This window comes from Haliotis rufescens, unplaced genomic scaffold (genome assembly GCF_023055435.1).
Source record: "Haliotis rufescens isolate VD_foot unplaced genomic scaffold, xgHalRufe1.0.p SCAF_8, whole genome shotgun sequence".
NCBI classification, from domain to species: Eukaryota; Metazoa; Mollusca; class Gastropoda; order Lepetellida; family Haliotidae; genus Haliotis; species Haliotis rufescens.
Genome location: NW_025964372.1, coordinates 47,144,693 through 47,164,087, shown reverse-complemented (window position 1 = coordinate 47,164,087; position 19,395 = coordinate 47,144,693). Strand labels below are relative to the sequence as shown.

Below are 19,395 nucleotides of genomic sequence, written 5' to 3'. Positions count from 1 at the left end.
TGGAAGTCACATGAATTTTGAATTTGTGTTAATTCTCGTAAAACGTCATATTAAAACTCATGGTTTGAAGACATGTTAAGCTTGAACAGATAGCTGGAACGCAAGTCTGAGCATGTGCAAAACGAGGTAAATCGGACTGACTTGATGATATGTCGGTGCGATAGGACGTACATTCAACAATTTTGTTCTATAGCTCTTCAAGGTAGGACATAGTAGAACCACTTTCAACCCGTGTCTCACCATTGCTAGTGGTCCTAACTTTCAACCAGTGTCTCACCATTGCTGGCGGTTCTAACTATCAGCCAGTGTCTCACCATTGCTGGTGGTCCTAACTTTCAACCAGTGTCTCACCATTGCTAGTGGTCCTAACTTTCAACCAGTGTCTCACCATTGCTGGCGGTCCTAACTTTCAACCAGTGTCTCACCATTGCTAGTGGTCCTAACTTTCAACCAGTGTCTCACCATTGCTGGCGGTCCTAACTTTCAACCAGTGTCTCACCATTGCTGGCGGTCCTAACTTTCAAACAGTGTCTCACCATTGCTAGTGGTCCTAACTTTCAACCAGTGTCTCACCATTGCTGGCGGTCCTAACTTTCAACCAGTGTCTCACCATTGCTGGCGGTCCTAACTTTCAAACAGTGTCTCACCATTGCTAGTGGTCCTAACTTTCAACCAGTGTCTCACCATTGCTGGCGGTCCTAACTTTCAAACAGTGTCTCACCATTGCTAGTGGTCCTAACTTTCAACCAGTGTCTCACCATTGCTGGCGGTCCTAACTTTCAAACAGTGTCTCACCATTGCTAGTGGTCCTAACTTTCAAACAGTGTCTCACCATTGCTAGTGGTCCTAACTTTCAACCAGTGTCTCACCATTGCTGGCGGTCCTAACTTTCAAACAGTGTCTCACCATTGCTAGTGGTCCTAACTTTCAACCAGTGTCTCACCATTGCTGGCGGTCCTAACTTTCAAACAGTGTCTCACCATTGCTAGTGGTCCTAACTTTCAACCAGTGTCTTACCATCGCTAGCGGTCCTAACTTTCAACCAGTGTCTCACCATTGCTGGCGGTCCTAACTTTCAACCAGTGTCTCACCATTGCTAGTGGTCCTAACTTTCAACCAGTGTCTTACCATAGCTAGTGGTCCTAACTTTCAACCAGTGTCTCATCATTGCTGGCGGTCCTAACTTTCAACCAGTGTCTCACCATTGCTAGTGGTCCTAACTTTCAACCAGTGTCTTACCATCGCTAGCGGTCCTAACTTTCAACCAGTGTCTCACCATTGCTAGCGGTCCTAACTTTCAACCAGTGTCTCACCATTGCTAGCAGTCCTAACTTTCAACCAGTGTCTCGCCATTGCTGGCTGTCCTAACTTTCAACCAGTGTCTCACCATAGCTAGCATTCCTAACTTTCAACCAGTGTCTCACCATTTCTAGCGGTCCTAACTTTCAACCAGTGTCTCACCATTACTAGTGGTCCTAACTTTCAACCAGTGTCTCACCATTGCTAGCAGTCCTAACTTTCAGCCTGTGTCTTACCATCGCTAGCGGTCCTAACTTTCAACCAGTGTCTCACCATTGCTGGCGGTCCTAACTTTCAACCAGTGTCTCATCATTGCTGGCGGTCCTAACTTTCAACCAGTGTCTCACCATTGCTAGTGGTCCTAACTTTCAACCAGTGTCTTACCATCGCTAGCGGTCCTAACTTTCAACCAGTGTCTCACCATTGCTAGCGGTCCTAACTTTCAACCAGTGTCTCACCATTGCTAGCAGTCCTAACTTTCAACCAGTGTCTCGCCATTGCTGGCTGTCCTAACTTTCAACCAGTGTCTCACCATAGCTAGCATTCCTAACTTTCAACCAGTGTCTCACCATTTCTAGCGGTCCTAACTTTCAACCAGTGTCTCACCATTACTAGTGGTCCTAACTTTCAACCAGTGTCTCACCATTGCTAGCAGTCCTAACTTTCAGCCTGTGTCTTACCATAGCTAGCGGTCCTAACTTTCAACCAGTGTCTCACCATTGCTAGTGGTCCTAACTTTCAACCAGTGTCTCACCATTGCTAGAGGTCCTAACTTTCAACCAGTGTCTCACCACTGCTAGCGGTCCTAACTTTCAACCAGTGTCTCACCATTACTAGTGGTCCTAACTTTCAACCAGTGTCTCACCATTGCTAGTGGTCCTAACTTTCAACCAGTGTCTCACCATTACTAGTGGTCCTAACTTTCAACCAGTGTCTCACCATTGCTAGAGGTCCTAACTTTCAACCAGTGTCTCACCATTGCTAGTGGTCCTAACTTTCAACCAGTGTCTCACCATTGCTAGAGGTCCTAACTTTCAACCCGTGTCTCACCATTGCTAGCGGTCCTAACTTTCAACCAGTGTCTCACCATTGCTAGTGGTCCCTCGTCTATGTTGCAGTTGGTCCAGGGGTTCCAGTTCGACTGGGGTGGGGACCAGGGCACCACCCCCGGGGTGCTCCGCTTGGGGGCAGGCTCAAACTCATCCAGGGAGACATGAGAAAGGAGGGACACGGGAGGGACCGAGCCATCCTCCGCTGGTAGAGGGGGTTGATGAGGCTGACAAAATATCATTGAAGACATCAGCAACTACATCATGTCCTACTGCTTTACCACTCCCAGGCACTAACCTCTTACAGAATTTTTGGGTGATGTATCGTCATCTAAATGGATTGATACATACAAGACTTTTCCTTCTGTATTTGGTTGGTTGATTGGTTTGCTGTTTAACGCCGCACTCAGCAATATTCCAGCTATATGACCGCGGTCTGTAAATAATCGAGTCTGGACCAGACAATCCAGTAATTAATATCATGAGCATCGATCCACACATTTGGGATCGATGACATGCATCAACCAAGTCAGCGAGCCTGACCACCCGATCCCGTTAGTTGCCTTTACGACAAGCATAGTCACCTTTTACGGCAAGCATGGGTTGCTGAAGACCTATTTTACTCCGGAATCTTCACGGGTCCCCTCTGTATTTCAGACTGACCTGATTCAATATTTTGAAAAATGACAATGAATCCTAATCAAACACAGCACCTGAATCTTTTTCAAATTTTCCAAATTTAGGATTGACTTGTGTGTACAATAGAAAATAAGGCCTGTCCTTATACAAAGTGAAATATCCTAAACAAGTATGAAGCTTTCGACTCAAAATGGAAGTGAAAAATATAAACCCTAAGAGTGAGTGAGTGAGTTTGGTTTTAAGCCGCTTTTAGCAATATTCCAGCAACGTCACGGCGGGGGACACCAGAAATGGGCTCCACACATTGTACCCATGTCGGGAATCGAACCTGGGTCTTCAGCGTGACAAGCAAACGCTTTAACCACTAGGCTACCCGACCACCCCTAAACCCTAAGAAACATGGCTGTCATGGTGAACACACAGAAAACCCACTCACCCTGGGAACTGGCTGAATACCCCATTTGTCCAGCACCTGCATGATCTGGGTCTGTAACTCGGGGCTGACAGCAACATCATAAGGCTCCAACTACACCAACAACAACAACAACAACAACCGTTTTTCACTGTTCTCAGAACAAAGAGACAGATTCACAAAACCACATTTACCACAATAGTACCGAAACCATGTGCTTAACTACACTCAATAAATACCTCTTTGTTTCATCATGGCCCCGAGGTTTTATTCTGATTTCTATACATTTTGTCTTGGGGTGTCATTTTTGGAACATTTAGAATTAATATACTGATACTCAAACAAATTATACTGACTTCCATGAAACCAGTCCTTGTTTTAACGCTTTAAAGCCAAAGTCCAGGTAGGGTAACAACAAGTACCATCTTTTATTATGACATACTTGGCATCATTCAAACAACTGATAGTATATTCTCTTACAACCAAAATTACTCTTAAAGGGCAGAGCCACTTTGCAAATTTCAATATTTTAGCACATACATATTCATAAATGCTGGACCAAAATTAAATTTGAAAAACAAAAATAGCCTAAAACAGACAAAAAAACTGACAGACAAAATCCTCCGCCAACATGGCCAAATGAAAAATTCTGTCTCTGTCGGGATTCCCTTTACTGGTGTAAAAAACTGTTTCCCGGTTTTGGGCAAGTACAATTTTAATGATCATGATGATTGTGCCACCTCCCTGTCTGCCTCAGCCTTTTTAATTGGCTCATCCATTTAATTTGCATGTCCATAACTTTTATCACAACATATAGTAACAACATTGAAGATGCCTTCAGCATGTTCAGTTGATATTGATATTCGCAACAAAATCGCAATCATTTTTTCCACTTTACTTGCCCTTTAAAGCTAAAGTAGTAGAGTAGGTTCATGATTTTTATTGAAACATCAAGTTGGTTGCCGTTTCATTTCTTTGTAGTCATTTCAAGAGACTGTACCTTGTTCAACCTCAATAAAAAGCACTGATCTCAAACATATTGACTAAGGTATTGTTATTCAGGCAAATACCAGTGACCATTAAATAGTTTTTGAGTAGATTTGATCTTGATACAACAATAATGAGTGAGTATGGTGAAACACCCCTTTTAGCAATACTCCAGCAATATCACGGCGGGGGACACCAGAAATGGGCTTCACACATTGTGAGTGAGTGAGTGAGTGAGTGAGTATGGTCTTACTCCGCTTTTAGCAATACTCCAGCAATATCACGGGGACACCAGAAATGAGCTTCACACATTGTACCTATTCACACATTGTACCAATGATACAATAACTTCTTTGAGGGACATTTAGAAGTTGGAGTACAAAGTTAGGATAAGATATATGGATCAACAACTTTTCGGTGTAGGTTCAAACACTGTTAGCAAACACTTGCTCGATAACGAGCAAGTGTGTAATAACAGTGATAGAACCTACACAAAAATGTCCCTCTTAATTGTAAGAAAGAAGTTCTTCATCTGTGTATCTTATCTTTACTTTGATACAACAAAACACCAGATTATAAATAAAAACACACCAAATATACACTAGTTTGTTGATGTAAGATTCAGCTCAATACAATTTTCCTTGTTTCCATAACAAGTGACCAAAGTTAGGACTTTCAACATTGAATTAGTGAAAGTTTCCACTACTTTTTTAGACTACACATACAATTCCTTCTCAGTTACAGGATATACAGACAGACAGACAGACAGACAGACAGACAGACAATCAGTCACTGGACGTGGCTTTCAAAATGTTGGTCAGACTGACCACCTCCAACACACCTGTTCCGAATCCTTCTTCTTCTTCAGACCTGTGTAAGGCTCGATGACGTTCATGTGATAGAGTTGTCGGACGAGGGACAGAGCGCAGGACTTGGAGGCCACCTGCTTGTTAGATCCATGTTCTTGTGCATGGATGTCTGGGAACAACAAGCTTCATGTCAATTTGGAATGCTCGGGATCCAAAGCCCTATCTCAGCAACATTTCATCGAAAGTTTGCTTCACACATTGTAGCCATATCGAAAATTGACTCAAATCTTTCCCATCATACAGGAATATACATAAACCTTTAATATTTCCCATTATACAGGAACATCTCATTATAACATTATAATTTTTCCCATATTAACACATATATAAATATTTTCCCAGCATTCAGGAATATCTCCCAGCATAACACTTGAATATTTCCAGGCAAAACTCTTTAATATTTCCCAGCATAACACTTTAATATTGCCCATAACACTTTGATATTTCCCACCATAACTCTTTAATATTTCCCATCACAACACTTTAATATTGCCCATCATAACACTTCAATATTGCCCATCATGACACGTTAATATTGCCCATCATAACACTTTAATATTGCCAATCATAACACTTTAATATTGCCCATCATAACACTTTAATATTGCCCATCATAACACTTTAATATTGCCAATCATAACACTTTAATATTGCCCATCATAACACTTTAATATTGCCCTTGATAACACTTTAATATTGCCCATCATAACACGTTAATATTGCCAATCATAACACTTTAATATTGCCCATCATAACACTTTAATATTGCCCATCATAACACTTTAATATTTCCCCTCATACAGGAAGAGTCCCCATCAATCCCTCCATTGCCAACAGCCACTAGCGACTTACTTGTGTTCATTTTCTTCACATAGAAGTTCATCTCAGCCATGAAACTCCTACAACACAAGCAAACAGTCAGTTAGTGCATCCCCCGGCACCAAGTCAGGTGTGTGACACAGAATAGTGCATCCCCCGGCACCAAGTCAGGTGTGTAACACACAGAATAGTGCATCCCCCGGCACAAAGTCAGGTGTGTAACACACAGAATAGTGCATCCCCCGGCACCAAGTCAGGTGTGTGACACACAGAATAGTGCATCCCCCGGCACCAAGTCAGGTGTGTAACACACAGAATAGTGCATCCCCCGGCACAAAGTCAGGTGTGTAACACACAGAATAGTGCATCCCCCGGCACCAAGTCAGGTGTGTAACACACAGAATAGTGCATCCCCCGGCACAAAGTCAGGTGTGTAACACAGAATAGTGCATCCCCCGGCACCAAGTCAGGTGTGTAACACACAGAATAGTGCATCCCCCGGCACCAAGTCAGGTGTGTAACACACAGAATAGTGCATCCCCCGGCACAAAGTCAGGTGTGTAACACAGAATAGTGCATCCCCCGGCACCAAGTCAGGTGTGTAACACACAGAATAGTGCATCCCCCGGCACCAAGTCAGGTGTGTGACACACAGAATAGTGCATCCCCCGGCACCAAGTCAGGTGTGTAACACACAGAATAGTGCATCCCCCGGCACAAAGTCAGGTGTGTAACACAGAATAGTGCATCCCCCGGCACCAAGTCAGGTGTGTAACACACAGAATAGTGCATCCCCCGGCACAAAGTCAGGTGTGTAACACACAGAATAGTGCATCCCCCGGCACCAAGTCAGGTGTGTGACACACAGAATAGTGCATCCCCCGGCACAAAGTCAGGTGTGTAACACAGAATAGTGCATCCCCCGGCACCAAGTCAGGTGTGTAACACACAGAATAGTGCATCCCCCGGCACAAAGTCAGGTGTGTGACACACAGAATAGTGGATCCCCCGGCACAAAGTCAGGTGTGTGACACACAGAATAGTGCATCCCCCAACACCAAGTCAGGTGTGTAACACACAGAATAGTGCATCCCCCGGCACCAAGTCAGGTGTGTAACACACAGAATAGTGCATCCCCCGGCACCAAGTCAGGTGTGTGACACACAGAATAGTGCATCCCCCGGCACCAAGTCAGGTGTGTAACACACAGAATAGTGCATCCCCCGGCACAAAGTCAGGTGTGTAACACAGAATAGTGCATCCCCCGGCACCAAGTCAGGTGTGTAACACACAGAATAGTGCATCCCCCGGCACAAAGTCAGGTGTGTAACACACAGAATAGTGCATCCCCCGGCACAAAGTCAGGTGTGTGACACAGAATAGTGCATCCCCCGGCACCAAGTCAGGTGTGTAACACATAGAATAGTGCATCCCCCGGCACAAAGTCAGGTGTGTGACACACAGAATAGTGCATCCCCCGGCACCAAGTCAGGTGTGTGACACAGAATAGTGCATCCCCCGGCACCAAGTCAGGTGTGTAACACACAGAATAGTGCATCCCCCGGCACAAAGTCAGGTGTGTAACACACAGAATAGTGCATCCCCCGGCACAAAGTCAGGTGTGTAACACAGAATAGTGCATCCCCCGGCACAAAGTCAGGTGTGTAACACACAGAATAGTGCATCCCCCGGCACAAAGTCAGGTGTGTAACACACAGAATAGTGCATCCCCCGGCAGAAAGTCAGGTGTGTAACACAGAATAGTGCATCCCCCGGCACCAAGTCAGGTGTGTAACACACAGAATAGTGCATCCCCCGGCACAAAGTCAGGTGTGTAACACACAGAATAGTGCATCCCCCGGCACAAAGTCAGGTGTGTGACACACAGAATAGTGCATCCCCGGCACAAAGTCAGGTGTGTGACACAGAATAGTGCATCCCCCGGCACCAAGTCAGGTGTGTGACACACAGAATAGTGCATCCCCCGGCACCAAGTCAGGTGTGTGACACACAGAATAGTGCATCCCCCGGCACAAAGTCAGGTGTGTGACACACAGAATAGTGCATCCCCCGGCACAAAGTCAGGTGTGTAACACACAGAATAGTGCATCCCCCGGCACAAAGTCAGGTGTGTGACACACAGAATAGTGCATCCCCTGGCACAAAGTCAGGTGTGTGACACACAGAATAGTGCATCCCCCGGCACAAAGTCAGGTGTGTGACATACAGAATAGTGCATCCCCCGGCACAAAGTCAGGTGTGTGACACACAGAATAGTGCATCCCCCGGCACCAAGACAGGTGTGTGACACACAGAATAGTGCATCCCCCGGCACCAAGTCAGGTGTGTAACACAGAATAGTGCATCCCCCGGCACCAAGTCAGGTGTGTGACACACAGAATAGTGCATCCCCCGGCACAAAGTCAGGTGTGTGACACAGAATAGTGCATCCCCCGGCACAAAGTCAGGTGTGTGACACACAGAATAGTGCATCCCCCAGCACCAAGTCAGGTGTGTGACACACAGAATAGTGCATCCCCTGGCACAAAGTCAGGTGTGTGACACACAGAATAGTGCATCCCCTGGCACAAAGTCAGGTGTGTGACACACAGAATAGTGCATCACCTGGCACAAAGTCAGGTGTGTGACACACAGAATAGTGCATCCCCGGCACAAAGTCAGGTGTGTGACATACAGAATAGTGCATCCCCCAGCACCAAGTCAGGTGTGTGACACAGAATAGTGCATCCCCCGGCACAAAGTCAGGTGTGTGACACAGAGAATAGTGCATCCCCCGGCACCAAGTCAGGTGTGTGACACACAGAATAGTGCATCCCCCGGCACAAAGTCAGGTGTGTGACACACAGAATAGTGCATCCCCCGGCACCAAGTCAGGTGTGTGACACACAGAATAGTGCATCCCCCGGCACCAAGTCAGGTGTGTGACACACAGAATAGTGCATCCCCCAGCACCAAGTCAGGTGTGTGACACACAGAATAGTGCATCCCCTGGCACAAAGTCAGGTGTGTGACACACAGAATAGTGCATCACCTGGCACAAAGTCAGGTGTGTGACACACAGAATAGTGCATCCCCCGGCACCAAGTCAGGTGTGTGACACACAGAATAGTGCATCCCCCGGCACCAAGTCAGGTGTGTGACACACAGAATAGTGCATCCCCCAACACCAAGTCAGGTGTGTGACACACAGAATAGTGCATCCCCCAACACCAAGTCAGGTGTGTGACACACAGAATAGTGCATCCCCCGGCACAAAGTCAGGTGTGTGACACAGAATAGTGCATCCCCCGGCACCAAGTCAGGTGTGTGACACACAGAATAGTGCATCCCCCAGCACAAAGTCAGGTGTGTGACACACAGAATAGTGCATCCCCCAACACCAAGTCAGGTGTGTGACACAGAATAGTGCATCCCCCGGCACAAAGTCAGGTGTGTGACACACAGAATAGTGCATCCCCCGGCACCAAGTCAGGTGTGTGACACAGAATAGTGCATCCCCCGGCACAAAGTCAGGTGTGTGACACACAGAATGGTGCATCCCCCGGCACAAAGTCAGGTGTGTGACACAGAACAGTGCATCCCCCAGCACAAAGTCAGGTGTGTAACATACAGAATATGACACACCATTTGACAGAGTTACAGAAGACCTTTAGATCAGTATTAATGTACACACCATCAGGTTCGTCAGTCAGAGTGGTGTTGTCTGTATACACCAATATCTGGATGACATCCTAATAAAATATATCGTGGATGCAAATTGACAGAAATATGACGTATGTTTTACAATATAAACATCAGTATAAATTTTTCTGAGGTTAAAAGAAAGAATGAAGACATAATGAAATACCGTATTCAACGTAATAAGCGCCCACAGCGATATTTGCTAATGTATTGGCAAGTGAACAATCCCAATTAGCACCCCTTCCGATTTATCAATGTACACAGGACTTATTTATTTGTGTATAATATGCACTCGTGTGTTATATGCATCCTTAATTATGGGCAATTAAATTCTGGAAAAATGTATCTGTGGTATATAAACAGTTCAGACTGTCAGCATAAACCACGAAATTTATCTTTCAACTCTGTTCTTTTTCACCAAAATAATATTCTAATAAGAGCCCCCTATTTCTAATTTTGAGAGCGCCCTGGACGCTTATTACGTCGAATACAGTATACATCAAGCTTACACAAGTAACAGATCACAAATAGCAACACAATTATTTAAGGATCTATTTGTTTGGTTGGTTTTTGTTTGATGCCACACTCAGCAATATTCAGCGATTTGACATAGGCCTGTAAAAAAATCAAGTCCGGATTAGACAATCCAGTGATTGAAACTGGGAACAATGATCCATGCTATCGGGGTACAATGCCACACCATCAACAAAGTCACAGAGTCTGACCAACCGATCTATTTACTCGCCTCTTACAACAAGCATAGTTTCTGGGGTCCCTTTCTAACCTGGGGATGTTTCATGATAATACATGACACTCACCTGTCAGTTAGTTTCCTGACTCAAGAAGATGGTCCCGAGCGTCCCCCACCACTGGGCCCTAGATCATGGAGAAACAACCTCAAGAATGCTGAGCAACACACCAGTCAGAGAGCTCCATCCATAGCCCCGCCAGTGACGTCACTGATCAAGCTATGTCATCAGCCTACGCATCCTAACAACAGCATCACTCAAAGAACGGTACCTGATCATCAAAACTTCAGCTATTTCACCGATTCCACTGTTTTTCAGTTGCATTAAACGATGTAATAATGTTTATTAAAATCAATTCCTGTATATCAGCTGGTACATCAAAATCTTAATGTTACTTTTTAAGTAAATAATTTCAAGAATAATACTGTTTCCTGGGTATTTTTCTGAAGTTTACTCAACAATTTGAGATGCTTTTGATTAATTTGATTGGTGTATTGCTGAACACACCTCTGTGCGTGGTACACGGCTGATTCTCTATCAGCAACAGTACCACAAATGATGAAGGTTGTTTTTCCATGATCCCAGCAATGACCAAGGCATCAATCGCTGGACGGCCGACACACCATTACATAGGATCATCCTCGATTATCCAGTGCATTACTTCTCTGTTCTATTAGTAAGGAGATTTCTATGACGATGAACCCATTCGCTACTGTGGCTTTTGAGTACAAGGGTTGGTCAAAAAGTTCTAAGCCTAACAAAACCAAAAATTGTGAAAATGTTTTTAATTTTATTTTTAAACATAATCTGAATGCTTCTCAATACACTTCTTATATTGACAATGAAGCACTTATTTCGATACACTTGTGGTCATCAAGTTCTTGTCAAAAACTTGATGACTGGTAGATACTCGTTCTTTTCTATTACTGTGTCAAATGGACCCCTATCACGTTCAACTGGCTGTGACTAATACACAAACGGCCTCAACACTTGCCATGAACGTCTCAAACAATGTTCTACATTGACTAGATCACTTTGTTATTGACTAGACCACTTTGTTATTGACTAGATCACTTTGTTATTGACTAGATCACTTTGTTATTGACTAGATCACTTTGTTATGGCCCACAGCTGAAAGTTAGTCAGGCTTAGAACTTTTTGACCAGCCCTTGTACAGATGATTTAGGGATGTCACTTCCTAAAATAATCCTTGGTAGCAATTGGATTCAGGGTATTTGTCACAATAGAGTGGAGATATAATACACTGGATTACCGAGGATGCTAACAAGAACAATACACAGTCTCCCATCATCCAAGAGAATGGCTGACAAAATGTTGTTTAGTAAACAAATTCTTGTACGTGCTTTCAGAAAACAGAATTATAAATTCATTTTGTTTTGTATCACAACTTGACCTATTTGAAGTGTAGCCAGGATATCATGGCATTGCCATAACTTGGTGAATTGACTCATATGCTCTTAGGTCATAGGACCACGAGGCTGATATAAAAGACAGATTGGTTTGTCCACAATCTGGCGCCACTAGTCTCATCTGGCACCGGGCTGTGTCTTGTCGGTCCATCAACCTTCTATCTTGTGTTTAACCCTGGGACCCTCCCCGCTTGTGGTCTGTGTGTATCTTGTGTTTAACCCTGGGACCCTCCCTGCTTGTGGTCTGAGTGTATCTTGTGTTTAACCCTGGGACCCTCCCTGCTTGTGGTCTGTGTGTATCTTGTGTTTAACCCTGGGACCCTCCCTGCTTGTGGTCTGTGTGTATCTTGTGTTTAACCCTGGGACCCTCCCCGCTTGTGGTCTGAGTGTATCTTGTGTTTAACCCTGGGACCCTCCCTGCTTGTGGTCTGTGTGTATCTTGTGTTTAACCCTGGGACCCTCCCTGCTTGTGGTCTGTGTGTATCTTGTGCTTAACCCTGGGACCCTCCCCGCTTGTGGTCTGTGTGTATCTTGTGCTTAACCCTGGGACCCTCCCTGCTTGTGGTCTGTGTGTATCTTGTGTTTAACCCTGGGACCCTACCTACCCGCTTGTGGTCTGTGTGTATCTTGTGCTTAACCCTGGGACCCTCCCCGCTTGTGGTCTGTGTGTATCTTGTGCTTAACCCTGGGACCCTCCCTGCTTGTGGTCTGTGTGTATCTTGTGTTTAACCCTGGGACCCTACTGGCTTGTGGTCTGTGTGTATCTTGTGTTAAACCCTGGAACCCTCACTGGGTGTGGTCTGTGTGTATCTTGTGTTTAACCCTGGGACCCTCCCCACTTGTGGCCTGTGTGTATCTTGTGTTTAACCCTGGGACCCTACCCACTTGTGGTCTGTGTGTATCTTGTGCTTAACCCTGGGACCCTCCCCACTTGTGGCCTGTGTGTATCTTGTGTTTAACCCTGGGACCCTCCCCACTTGTGGTCTGTGTGTATCTTGTGTTTAACCCTGGGACCCTCCCCACTTGTGGCCTGTGTGTATCTTGTGTTTAACCCTGGGACTCTCACCGGTTGTGATCGGGGCCCATCATGGAGTATTTGTAGTCTGTGTGTATCTTATGTTGCTGCAAAAACTGATGAAGTCGACTCTTGGCGTTCTCGAGCGTCCAGTTGCCATGGAGATCAGCATTCAGGTCGACATCCTCGGACTGAAAGTCATAAAGATTTCTATTATCTAAGCACAAAAAAGCACTGAGTAGTCACTTGTGAACCAGACTGTTAATCAAAACACAGATAGAAAATGCTGATTTAACTCTGACATCAAATGGAAAAAAGCCATCTGCGGCAGTAATTTTGGCACATAATCCTTCACTGACTGTCAAGTTTTCAAGTCGCTCAGGAATCTGGAATTACAACCAGTGTTTGAAATAATCATAAACTCCAACAAGACAGTCAGGCAGGGGACCCATAAATGTTGCCTGCCCATCTTCAACCTGCCTGCATTCAGACATAATATGCATTGAAATATCGCGAAAAATAAGAGACAAATCACATCTTGATTCAGTTGAAATAATGCAAACAATTACTTGAGAATCTACAAGGAGTTACTGAATACATAAGTTGGCTTAAAATTTGCTGCCAAATAGTTGGGCAGGTGAAGGAAAATTTCATGCAGCCCGACGAAAAAGTTACCAGCCATGGACAGACGGGCAGACTGTTATTTCGGACACTGATTACAACGTACCTCTTCCATAACTTTCTTATCAGCAGCCAGCCTGTCGAGGTATGCTTGTGGCGGCCCTCTCTGGTACATGGGGAACTCCCGGGGTGCACCCATTGGCTTGCTGTCAGCGCCACCTGCAGGGGGAGACAAGCGTGAATGATGGAGCTTTACATAGATAAGGTAGAATATTCCATCATACTCTGGATATTTTTTTAATATTTGTAAACTTGTCATACATTACTCCTTAATGCCATCACTGCCTACCTTTTGACAGTAGTGATGCTGTGATTGACCCTGCTGAAGAAAGAAAAGTGCTGTTCCATTCACAAGCAGCAGGCCCCAGAACACCATTCAAAGGTGCTCCTGTCAATGTGTTATCGCTAGTATGAGCCCCTCCAACTCAAGGTTGTTGACATGCCATGTGCACTGTGCGCCAGACCACAGCCCTGACACTATCTGTGCACCTCAAACCTGCAGAGATGCGTCTATGATTAGGTGTGACACTGGGGATAGCTCTGTTAAGGAGGCACCTCCTACGACGTTCGACTCTACCGTCCACCAACTGGTAGAGCGATGGATACAGATGGGTCCTGTCGCCTGGTATGAGGAGCTAGGAACTGTTGGACCAGTCATAACTGCAACCGACCCCTGATTGTCAAGTCCTGAGCTGACATAAGCACGACCCCTGATTGTCAAGTCCTGAGCTGACATAAGCACGACCCCTGATTGTCAAGTCCTGAGCTGACATAAGCATTCCCAAAAGCACCTGCCATTGGTGACGTGTAAGGGGCTGCTGAAGGGCGGGGCACAGATGACGTACGATTTTCATCCACCTGTCATTGGCATTGATAAGGGTCTAGGTCTGTCTGAAATACCTGTACCTTAAGATGTTGAGAGCATATGTGTCTACCATACCGATACTGGTGTGTCGTCTATTGTGACGACTGGAGGTGGGAGATCCCAGTAGAGATTGTCCATTAGATCAATGTAATTTATTTTTATGTTTACCCCTCCGGTCCCCGTTCCTACCCTGAGAACTACCCTTACGAGATTGACAGGAGCCTTGGCCACTGCCACTGCCCCTGCCTCATCCTTTACCTTGACAGGAGGACTCATCATTGGTCCGGTCCTTGAGGGATGAGCACCTGGGTCCATAATTCCCTGACTTTGACTCATGTTTGTCAAAGTTCTGGGATATATGTTTCAGAGCCTAGTGTGCTGTCTCTTCTTGAGCATAACTTGAGACTTTGGTATGCATGTCATTTATTTGGCCATTAAAAAATGTTGAGATCGAGAATAGCTGATCGAGCAGCCTGCGCTTAAATTTAGAATCCCAATTGGATAAGACACCCCAGGCGGCAATATGACAACACCAGATGCATGGGTAAGTATAGAATGTGTCAAAAATCTGATTTTAGAGGGATTCAGGGAATGGTTTTCTAATATTTGAACATGAGCAAGTCTTTCACCCCAAACTGATTTTAATAGATGTACCTAAAAAACATTCTGGTGCCTGGCAATGATATAGACAGAGTGAAGTCACTATCACTATGTGTCACCAGGTGAAAATATAACTTACCAAGAGTCTGGTGAGGCTGGAGACGTCCTCCTGGTAATCCAGGTGCTTCTCCAAAGTTATCTGCCCCTGGCTGTGGTGGCGCTGTAGTCAGCTCCAGCTGTGGCAAACAGTGGGTGAGTGAGTAAGTTTCAATGGTCCTTTGATTAGTATTTCACTTGTAATATGGCGTGTCAGGATGGGAGGAGAGCCCAAAGTGATGCAGGTCTAGACATTTACCACTTTGGTGAAACAAGCCAAACTATCTGATCCATATCATTTGTGAACTCACAATTATAAATTTGTTACAAAGATGTACAGGACTTTATTATTATTATTTTTAATACAGCGTTAATACTAGTCAGATTTGTGACCTGTTTTCAGAAGTAATTCAAAACAATGTTTGTTGGTTGGTTTGTTGTTTAATGCCGCACTCAGCAATATTCCAGCTATATGACCGCGGTCTGTAAATAATCGAGTCTGGAACAGACAATCCAGTGATTGACCTCATGAGCATCGATCCACACAATTGGGATACGATGACATGCATCAACCAAGTCAGCGAGCTTGACCACCCGATCCTGTTAGTCACCTTTTACGACAAGCATAGTCGCCTTTTACGGCAAGCATGGGTTGCTGAAGACCTATTCTACCCCGCAATCTTCACGGGTGAAACAATGTTTGTAAGCATTACGATATTAGGATATTTGTAGTGGTAGATTACTCTTGTATCCTTGTAGTTTGTGAACTATGGCAAGGACTGCAAACACAGGCTTTGAAGAAATCTGCCAGTTGCTGCCTACTGCATTACCAGCAGGCTGTCAGACATTATGTCTTGTCTGATGTCTCACCCCAGGTATTTCGCTGGCTACCATTTCCGATCTGCGGACGAGATACTGACAGAAGTCTCTGGCAGCGTTGGCCTGTGCATCCTTCTTGCTGGTGGAGTTCCCCACACCGACATAGTCGTAGCCGTCAACACGAATCTAGAGGACAGTCAGAACATTATGCAATTTCAGGGTGCCAAATTCCTCAAAGTAGTAGTAGGAGAAGTACTTGGTTTTGGTTTGTTGTTTTATGCCGCACTTGGCAATATTCCAGCGATATGACTACCGTCTGTAAATAATCGAGTCTGGACCAGACAATCCTGTGATTGATATCCCGTTAGTCGCCTTTTACGACAAGCACAGTCGTCTTTTACGGCAAGCGTGGGTTGCTGAAGACCTATTCTACCCCGGATCTTCACGGGTCAGTAGTAGTAGTAGTAGTGATATATAGACTCAAAAGTATCATGATATTTATTATCCAAAAATGATCTCTACAGGAGATATCGCTTAGGTGAGATCAATGAACAAATGATGAAATTGCATCACATGCTTTGCAGACCAAAGTGACGTAATCAGTTACCCGAGTACCTGAGTTACCCGGCCCAGCCCAAGTATCATAACACGAAAACTCATGATGCATCGGTGCACCAATGTATCGTGTCATCCCTAATACCTCTCATTTGTTACCAGTCAGTGAAGACTACCATTACAATTGAATTGTTACTTGTCAAGCATGTCAAGACCACAAGCAGGTAGTGTTGGGCGAGCAGATTAGTTTGCATTTCGAAGGCAGAGATGGTGCTGATATGACCAGGATATTTTGGTTGTTTGTAGAACATACCTCACACTTGAACCTCATGCGATGTTTGGGTCCCCCAGTACTGAAGTCATAGTCTGGGGTCACCTTCTTCTTCCCCAGCCAGGCATACAGGAACTGCTTGATGTCACCCATACTGTCTCACTGACTCCTGAAACCAAGAAACAAGCAGTGACATCTATCTATTGGTAATTTCAATATCAATATACATGACTTGCTATCTATTGCCTTTCGCTGCTCTTGGTTGCTGCGCTATCTATAGCGTTCACAGTTCAGTTTTATTCCCTCCCACCCACCCCTACCTTGCCTCTTGTCAATTCTCAAATGTCACTGTCCATTTGCATGTGTGGATTATATTATAATAATGTATGTTTCTTTCTTCAGAATAAACGTTTATGGCAAGCATAGCATTTTGGGCCACAATTAATGTATGCTATATTTTACGTGTCATTCATATCACCAAATTTATAGGCTCCTGCTCTTCAGTGGGAACCTTCCATCCCTCTGCTCATCAGCGGTTGGGATTCCAACTTTTTGGCTTATTCAATTTCTGCCCGCTTTTCAACGGGACATGTATTTTTTTCTTACCGCTATTGCTGCTGGCGAAACTGGTCGCCAATCGCTGCTGCTGCTGGCAACTCAAGTTGCCCATTTAACTACCTTTGCTTAAATACCCACAAGTACTGCCTCACCTAGACCTTTCACCAAATATATTCTTCTCTTATTTATTTGGCCTGCCTGGGCAACATGTCCTTTCAGGCCTTTCGGGAGGTGTGTGTTTCAATAAATGATATATATTGACACAAAAGTATAATAATACATCGATTTATAATAAAATAAATTATTCTGTATGTGTATAGAAGAAATGTACCTATGAAGAGCTGCTATTAATCCATTATAAGTTTAAAAGTGAATTTTCTGCCACTTCCTTGCCCGTCTGTACTACAAACTTTTCTAACTTTGGTCAAAATGGCAGACGTCATGGAGAATACTTCAACCTTTTCAACATTTTAGCCGAAATGCTTATCTTGGCATTTGAGTATTCACTAAGTGCACAGTTCTAAAGAATACCAAGATGATTATCAGGATGGATATAACTGCAGATGGAGGTACAATATGCCAAGCTAAGTAAAATACCTTAATCAAAGTGGGCCTATATTTTTAGATAGTTTTTATCAAATTTCGAGTTTCACACACACAAAAATTACCCACCAAAATATAGGTAAACAATTAGGTACTGATCAGTGGTTAAACGAGCAATGATTGTTTGTGATAGCACCCATGGTAGGCTAAGTAGATTATTAACTCATTAACTAAGCTGAACTTCAAGTTGGCAACATGAGCTTGATCCTCTGTCCGGAACTAGCCTAATTGAAAACCAAAATGTGTGCCCAGTTAAGCGCAGTACTCCCTATGATCCTTTTTCCATGCAACAATCCAACAACCAATTTTTTCAAGAAAATCCTGAAAATACAACTATAAAGCCCCCTACGAATGGGTGTGAACATATAGGCCTATTACCAGATTACAGAGACAACTGATGATGTTGAGAATATCAAAATCTACTTTGACAATATGTCGTTTGGGTTATCATAATTCAATTGACTGTGTTTACTCTCGACCTAATTATCACCTGAAGGATACATAGGAAGGTATTGACATTTTCAGGTACTTTTTACTGTTCCCGTTTTGAGATAAAATTGAAATCACCTAACGTTTCTGTTACTGCAACTTATTTTCAGTTTGTTCGGTTTGTAAACATAAGTAAACAACATGGAACAGGCATGCCCGTTGATGCAAGACCGGCGTTGCAATGCACAGGTACATAAAACAAATTAGGTACAAACATTGCCGAACAGCACAAAAGATAACTGATCGAAAACAGGACAAAGCATGTTTTCAAACTATGCAAAGGCGTGCATGCAATATTCTACTTTCGACCAAAAGCATAAAGTCTAGTTTTGATATAAAAGAAACATTCTTAAAATAGACATCACAAAAGAAGTGAATATAATCAAAGAGATGTCAAATGTATCCATAGAAAGCACCACAGTCTACCTCTTCAAAAGAAGGAAGCCACACGCGATAAAGGGAGATAATTTCCGGAAGCGGCTTTGACTGGGACCTTGCCAAACTGGATGCAACAAAGATGGCCTACAGATTTCACTAAACGGCTACATATTGTTACAGTTCGCTGAAAATGTACATTTGGTATTTTACAGCAATTAGATGGGACTAAAATGTCTCTAAAGTGTTCTTATTTAGGAGATAAACATACTGTGTTTTCGAATGAATTTGGGACTGAACGCACAACATTACGTTTAAAATGTTAAATTTAGCGCGTTTGAATCTACAGGTAACCTAACTCTACGTTGAAAACACAGTATGTTTATCTCCATTCTAAAGTGACTAAATAAAACGCGAACGCGAGATATACTGATTTAGTTGTTAACGTTATTTGGCGTTGGTTGACGCTGGCGTACATGCGGCGTCCCAAACGAAAAACATCACATAGATATT

At 44.1% G+C, this 19,395-nt stretch overlaps 1 protein-coding gene across 3 annotated transcripts in view; it reads right to left on the bottom strand.

Annotated features, from left to right (window-relative positions):
* Positions 1 to 18,980, bottom strand: part of LOC124152737 (ATP-dependent RNA helicase A-like) — a 49,158-nt gene extending 30,178 nt beyond the window's left edge. Inside the window, exons 1-10 of one of the 3 annotated variants that reach the window (XM_048388851.1) lie at positions 18,934 to 18,980; positions 16,900 to 17,026; positions 16,083 to 16,217; positions 15,256 to 15,352; positions 13,698 to 13,810; positions 13,022 to 13,161; positions 6,108 to 6,154; positions 5,228 to 5,364; positions 3,424 to 3,513; positions 2,387 to 2,575 (exon numbers count right to left, since the gene is read on the bottom strand). In XM_048388851.1, the coding sequence (XP_048244808.1) occupies positions 2,387 to 2,575; positions 3,424 to 3,513; positions 5,228 to 5,364; positions 6,108 to 6,154; positions 13,022 to 13,161; positions 13,698 to 13,810; positions 15,256 to 15,352; positions 16,083 to 16,217; positions 16,900 to 17,010 (1,059 nt within the window). In that variant the 5' untranslated portion in view covers positions 17,011 to 17,026; positions 18,934 to 18,980. Of the gene's footprint in view, positions 1 to 2,386; positions 2,576 to 3,423; positions 3,514 to 5,227; positions 5,365 to 6,107; positions 6,155 to 10,594; positions 13,002 to 13,021; positions 13,162 to 13,697; positions 13,811 to 15,255; positions 15,353 to 16,082; positions 16,218 to 16,899; positions 17,027 to 18,933 lie in introns of those variants that run through there. The other 2 variants (XM_048388853.1, XM_048388852.1) reach the window with 2 other exon arrangements.
* Positions 18,981 to 19,395: the final 415 nt, after the last annotated feature.